At 37.0% G+C, this 7,430-nt stretch overlaps 1 protein-coding gene across 2 annotated transcripts in view; it reads right to left on the bottom strand.

Moving 5' to 3' along the window:
• Nucleotides 1-583: 583 nt before the first annotated feature.
• The window catches only part of SMAD5 (SMAD family member 5), a 30,469-nt gene continuing 23,622 nt past the window's right edge, over nt 584-7,430 (bottom strand). Inside the window, exons 6-7 of one of the 2 annotated variants that reach the window (XM_037397421.1) lie at nt 5,649-5,905; nt 584-4,691 (exon numbers count right to left, since the gene is read on the bottom strand). In XM_037397421.1, the coding sequence (XP_037253318.1) occupies nt 4,548-4,691; nt 5,649-5,905 (401 nt within the window). In that variant the 3' untranslated portion in view covers nt 584-4,547. The remainder of the gene's footprint in view (nt 4,692-5,648; nt 5,906-7,430) is intronic. The other variant, XM_037397422.1, reaches the window with a different exon arrangement.

Genomic DNA, 7,430 nt, shown 5'->3' with positions numbered 1-7,430 from the left:
AGACAGCAAAAGCACAGCTCACTAAACTTCTCCTAAATTTCCATTTTATTGGAAGAGTACTTGAGTTTCAAGAGAGATTCGAACAGCCTTCATTTCAATGAAAAAGCTATCGGTCATCAGCTTAAAGCTCTACACATTCAGACAAGATCACGATTGTTTAAAAACGTTATGGTCAGCCACGAAGGTAAAAAAAAAAACCAACCCCAACCACCCCCAACACAATAATCAAAAGTGTTGCTGAAGTCTTACAGATACACATTTTTTTGTACTGTCGATTTAGGTATTTTTATGAAGTACCGACAAATTGACAGCGTTTTGGCTGGCTGCATTCTAGAACAAGAAAAAACCCCTCTTAAATAAGTTAATGAAATGATTTAGTCTCTGCTTCCAAGAGCATGGCAGCTTTTGTGTTACCCAAAAGCTATCAAAAAGTATTTTTAAAATTACAAGATCACACTTGTATGAGGAGGAATATGTAGACGGTAAGGCATCAGCAGCAAGAGTTACAAGAAGCCATAAACCAACCCTTGTAAACAAATATCTGAGACGTACTGAGTTACAGAAAAAGGAAATCAGAAAAATCTCAGGGTTTGTTTTGTTTATTGAAATATGAGCAGCAGTATGCAAAAAATATCTTTAAAAACATAACATAGCAAAACCTAATAATTTTAAAATTAACAAAATAAAAAGATGTTTATAGAGTTATATGAAAAAACTCATTGCTAGAACTGTGTTTCCTACAATGTAAACAAAAGCATAAAGGTTATGCTTGCAACAAACACAGAAGCAGGTTTATGGAGCAGCACAACAAAGCAACATTACTGTGTAATCTGATGGTTTGGTCTACTGATTTGAATTCAGAATGGGATACCTTCCTAAACAGAAACTTCACAACTACAAAAAAGAAAGTTAGTCACGTTTGTCTTCTGAAGCAAAACATTTAGAAAATGTTGCTTTTTGCTTTTTTTTTTCTTTGCTTTTTTTTTTTTTTTTTGGCTAAAAAACATCACTAGCAACACTTCGGGAAACTAAAACAATATCCCAAAAAAATTTAGAACTATGAAGGAAGCCTGACACATTTTAATGTTCTCTAGCCTTACACTGCAGAGTATCTGCCCAAGGATTGATAACTTCCACACTGTAATACTGTGTGCATGGTGGTGGTGGAAATCATAGCTTCAAGCAAAACCCAAAAGAATTCCAGCATTTTAAATAATTCTATACCAAATTACAAGACATGGGCTGTTTCATGGTTCTTTTGAACTAATGGGCTGTTCTGTTAGATTTGTCTCTCATCTGTCAGTCATACTAGAAATTTTTATTTTGGTCCTATAGATACTATAACCCAATGTCATCCCTTCATGTACAACTACTTCACGCCTAATGCAATTAAATGAACATAATACTTACACAAGGCACTGGATTGACTGCCAGCAAGACTGAAGTCCTCTAAGAAGGAATATCCAAGCTACGATCTTATTTTAGTGACTATAAAAGCAAACCCAGAAAGAACTTCTGTGTGCCTGTTCTAAACTCTTTGCTGGTATTGCCAAAGCTGTTAGTTAATGCTGTGGTTGGTGCAATGTAGAAAGATGCCCCAAAAGAAGAAAATACACTACAAAAGGCCAAAACAGTTTTCACTGAAGAGTAACATTCAGTCTAAACTGGGCTACACCAGAAAGCGTGGTAGTGGAAGATGGAGCCTACTGGCTGTCTCAGTTTCTCCATCCCTCCATCTAGATCAAGAAGTGACTTACACATGTGTATGCTGCAACAGAAGCAGCACTCTCTTGCTATCACTACACTTAAATCATCTTTAGAGTCAAAGAGCTCTTCAACCAATCTACCCGTGCACTGGTATCTGAATTGTGTATCAGCAGCACAGATGAACTAAACATGACCAGGAGCACCATGAACCAGTAGCACACAAAAATCTGCTAACTAGGAAGCTCTCAAAAAGTCCTACTTAAAAGGAACAGAAAAGCAGAAAACAGACAAATCTTACTGGGTCTGCTCCTGTACACCTACCCTGGCAAGATCAGCAGCCACAAGGATATCCCCAGCACTGCATATATTACAGTTCAAGAATATGTACACAAGTAGACAAATGCCAGAGTGCTCTAGTACTTAATGACAGCATCGCAAGTGGGTTAACTGGATATTATTGCAGGAATTACGGTTCAGTGCATGGATGGCCAATCTAACCACAATACTAGCACTAAGCAGCAGCTCTGGCTCATGAACACCCACTTCAGCACCCATTCGTAAGTCATTTAGTTGGCCACATCTAAACATGCAAGTGAACATAGACAAAGCCAGGTGAAAAACATTTAGCAAAGATTTTACTTTATCTGAAAGTACCTAACAACAGAGATCTTTTCCTAAATTCAATGTGCCATGACATTTATTATAAAAGCTAGTCAAGGAAAAAAAAAAAATATCCTGTAGTGTCAAACATACGTATTCAGCAATTTGACAAGTCAGGCCCAGGGAGAAGAAAATAGAAGCCCGATCCTGTGGCAAACCCACTTCGCATCTTATTCGATCAAAAGAACCATCTGTGGGTTGCAGTTCCAAAGAATGAAAGAGAAGACCCCAAAGGCGAGCCACAAATAATGTTATTCCCCTTTGCCTGAAGATGCACTTGTTTGTTTTTAAAACACACTTGAGAAATTGCTTTAACAAACACCAAAAAGCCAAAACACCAAGTAACATAGAAATTCCTGTACAAGAGAATATTAGGGTTCTGCAGAAGTGTAACAGTTTATTCCTTTAAGGCATTTCATAAGAAACATTTTAATGACACGTAAACAATTTTATTCCTTTAAGATCACTTGTTACTTAGGTACCATATGATGCATGACTTCCACATTTGAGCAGAAACTTCATTCAACAGAAGACACAAGAAATTGTGTAAGCAATCAATGTCTCAGGATTGCAGTAATTGCAATATATCTTTTAATAAGTATTTGCATTTTAGAGTTTTCAGCCTCTCCCCAAACACTGAAACCCTTTTCTGAAGGGGTGTTCAGGAAAGAGAAAAAAGGAGGATGAGAAGTAAAAAAAATACAATAGGTCTTTTTCTGCATGCAAAGGAATTTTGTACATAATTCACTTCTAATTCTCTTAGAATATTTCTTTCAGCCTCCTTTTATTATTATTTTAAGGGGGAAAATATGCATGTTGTTTAACTGATTGCTTTTAGTCTTTAATACATAAATTCTCTACTGAGTAATACAACAGCACAGGCAACAGGATTCCTTACGTGCGAGGAAGAAATTTCATCATCATATCAATGCAGTCCTTCAATCCCATAAAGCTGCCAACTACAGTTACGAGTCTTCTGATTGAACACCTGCCACCAGGGACAGGCTCAGGACCGCTGTTTCACATAGGCTACAAAGAAGTGATTACTTTTGGTCATTACCAACAGGTCTGTATTAAATTACATGATCTGGAAGTAAAAGCTTCTGCATTCAGTTACTAATTTGCTAAGCCACTCACAGTCTTCAAAGAGACTCAAACTCATACTGAAAGTGAATTAAATACAGTGTAATCACTAATACTGCGTAATGTCTACTGAGAGATTAAAAAGGCCTAACACAGATCAATTCCAGACAGGTAAAATAAACAGCTAGAACACCAAAAAGAAAACAAAAAACTTATTCCTTCCAAAAAGTAGTAAGCACTGCCATTTACAAATAGTAGTGTTTATGTTAAAATAGAGAAGGGTACCTAAAAAGAAATAGCCTTGGCAACCAAATCCAAACGGCGTGAGTGTAAATCAAAGCAAAACAAGAATTACTACTCCAGAAATGTGCAAGATGTTTACCTTGTATCAATTAGTATTTAAAACTGTGGTTAAAAGAGATATTACAAAACTGAAGTGGGAAAAGGCTAAGAACTGCTATTCTGCATTAATATACAGTGTGTTTATGACAACATTTTCCAATAGACAGTACAAGTGTTTTTACACCACTCCAATATTTGTAAAAAGTATATTTCATGTGTACACTTAGAAAAAAATCACATTGTCCAATTTGAGGCAAATTAGCCATAATAAAGTCTAATTTTGTTTATGACAGTTGTCAACCTTAAGATGTTAAACAAAATGCTAAAAATACAGCTTGCAAGCTGGAGCTGCACGTGTTCAAACAGTTTCAAAAACATTTAAAAAATACCAAACTATGATATGTATTTCTTTTCTGAAGTCAGTCTTCACAATTCTTGTCCCTACAGGACAAGAAGAAAAAATTTTTTTTCCAGTTAAGACATATGCCTGTTTAAGTTCTATGGGAAGAAGGGGAAAAGTGTTCTGAATTTTTCAATAGACTTTTTTCCCTTAGGGCTCAACTGTCACTTAAGCATCACAAGAACAAATTGAAATGTAAAACTGGTTAGCTATACACAATGGAATTGGTCACAAAGGGATTTTAAAAAAAAAAAGTTAAATCCATTCTCCATATAGCTCACAGTATCCACACTGGAAGTTTCTCTAGAATTAGAATAAGTTCACTAAAAATTAGGCTGGAGATAGAATTTCAGCACTATGAAACAGATGAGATGGGATTAAGAGGAGAACCCATTTGTGTAAGTACTTTATCCAGCCACTGGAGGGGCCCATGAAGATGAATTTCTATCCAGCACGGGGTGCTCGTGACGTCTTGTCGGTGATATTCAGCTCCCCATCCCTAAAAATGAACAAAACATTATCAATCAAGTTGATGACATGCTCGTCTGTCAAAATAACTGTACTAACAAGAAGCAGGAAATCATGTTCCAAGATACTTATCTGAAGGGAACTCAGAGTTTAGCAACACTTCTTACCTAAAAGAAAAAACTCGAGATTGTGAAGGAGCAGGAGGGAAGCTGCACCTGGAAGGCTGAATCCAGTCTTGTCTGCCACACACTCGGAGCAACTACAGGAGCTCCTCTGTGGAGCGCACTGCCAACTCAACTCAAGAATGCCTCCTGACTACGGCCACATCTCTTTTCTGTTTCTCCCTCCTGCTCCCTTATCCTCTACATTCTCAGTCTGAGCAGTATTTATCATAACTGACAAAACAATCAATATTTTTTGGGCAAGATGCAATAAAACCCTGGAAGGCCCATGTCTATACTCCACACTAAATCTGAAACAGACAGCATCTTGATTAAACAACACTGAGAAAACACTACTGTCAGAATAACAGTACAGTTTGGCTTCATAAATTCAAATAATGTCTTTTTTCCTTTTTTTTTTTTTTACAAAAAGTATTAATGTCTTTGAAGGAGTTGCAATTTTTTCTGAAATCACTTATGATCCTCTCTACTCACATTCTTTTAGTGGTCTTAGAGTTCATTTTGTTCCTTCAAATTGAGCATGATCTCAAATCTCCTTTAATAAAATTATAGCAACCACAATGATTAAATCCCTGTCCTTAATACTGAAGTAACTAAATACACGGCCAACATTCTGTACAGCTAGCTCTGCTTTTCCCTTCTTGCATCAATTTCCCACTCGCCAAATTAACCAGTTTCCACACACTTATCATTGAGAACACCACCAGGTCAGAACAGCTTTGCTACATTGTTACAGTGCTAATGTAATTACTGCTGAATACCCAAATCCACAATAAATTTAAACACCCTCAAAATAATTTGTTTACCTTTACAAAACTCATTCGAATGGTGCACATTTTGGTAAGCTCATATACTGCTTCAAATCCATGGTTGACAGACTGAGCTAAAAGCTGAGCGAACTCCTGATTGTTAAAAATTTTCAGACTGCATCCACTAGGAATCTTGCATACAGTTGTTGGATGAAAGCCATGGTGGTAGTTGCAGTTCCTGCTCTGTACAAATATGCTGCTGTCACTTAAACACTCAGCATAGACTTCTCCACCAACATAATAGAGATGAACTCCTTGAAAACAAAGATAAAAACATTTCAGATTACTTTTTTCCAAAAATATCGTACTTAATACAACTCCCACAAAATCAGAGACAGATTTTCTGTTTGAGGAGCTTTTCAGAAAAGCCCTTTTGTCCACACTACAACATACCTTCTCATTTCAAAATACAGTAGGCTCCGTTATATATCAGCCACTAGATGTCCTTCTCTCATCAATTACAGAATAGAATGGAAAAAAACCCCTTCATGTCAACAGTTATTTCAAGCTATTTTTCTAGAGTACTTCAGTGGATTTTCTAATTCCAGTTTTATAAAACTGGTACCTTCTGCCTATGGAAATTCCAACAGAAATAAAAGTGTCCTGGGAGAAAGGGTAGTGATAGACATGAATGAGAAAATATATTCATAGTCTGCTCTGATTTCCAGTGTATTTTATCAAGTAAAAGGAGATGTAAGTCCAATTAGTTGGACACTTAAATACCATCAGGCAATACCAACCTTAAAAAAAAAATCAACAAAGCCCCTAGATTTAATCACATCTGCCTGGTTTCAGCTATATACATAAATGCTTCCCTCCTTTTATGTTCTAAAGCCTATATAATACTACTACTAACTAAAATTTTATATATAAAAAAGCTACAGATCCTTTCAGCTTCCAAACACAGATTCTCACTGCTACTTCAGTTGAGATATTCGCCTTCCTTCTCCCAGATCTTCTCCCCTTCCCCTGCCCACCACTGTTAAATGACTGGGATACAGTTCAATCTTCCTTGCAATACCCAGACATCCACTGCAGACTACCTACCCCGTGGTTTGCCAGATGAAGCTGCAGCAAGTCAATAGACACAATCTTTCAGACAGCACCAACTGTTGTGAACACTGCTAGATCCGTTTGGGACTATGGATGAAGGTTACATAGAGGAACCACTGGCTTCAAGAACTACAAGCAGCTGTCAGAAAATCTGGAGTGGGCAAGAATGCATTTTCACAACACAACCCTATTTATTTTAAAAAGACAGGGACCACCACCTGGCCAGCTAACTTCTTCTGGTAAAGACCTTCTGAGAGATCCCTGAAGAGGGGAGCTGCACCACGTAACAGTCTGAAGGCAACACAGCTACTTCAAAAATAATCCAATGCACAATTAGAAGTCACTTATGCTTGCAATGCAATGCTTTTACAGAAAAAAGTTTAGCAACTAGGATTGGGTTGTTTTAAGGAGGCAAAACCCCAAGAATTTCCAAACAAAGCCATAAATAAATAGTATTTTATCCCCAAACAATCTTAATTGTTCCCAGAACTGCTACCATAAAGCAAAGTTTTAGTCTAATCATTAGTACTAGATATAGACATTTTAAAGCTCACTGCAGCTAATACTATTCTACAACATGATGCTGGATCCTTGCTACGTTTCTGACCTTAGGCAGTTGTGTAAGATTTCTCTGCCAGTACCATCTAAAGGGGTAAGCCAAAACAAAAGAACCTGACAAACCACCCATGCCTCGGAAATCAGTTGTTCCCCTTCATAACACTAACT

Source organism: Falco rusticolus, chromosome 8, assembly GCF_015220075.1.
Source record: "Falco rusticolus isolate bFalRus1 chromosome 8, bFalRus1.pri, whole genome shotgun sequence".
NCBI lineage: Eukaryota > Metazoa > Chordata > Aves > Falconiformes > Falconidae > Falco > Falco rusticolus.
The sequence above is the reverse complement of the archived record's forward strand: the minus strand, read 5'-3'. Positions and strand labels throughout refer to the sequence as shown.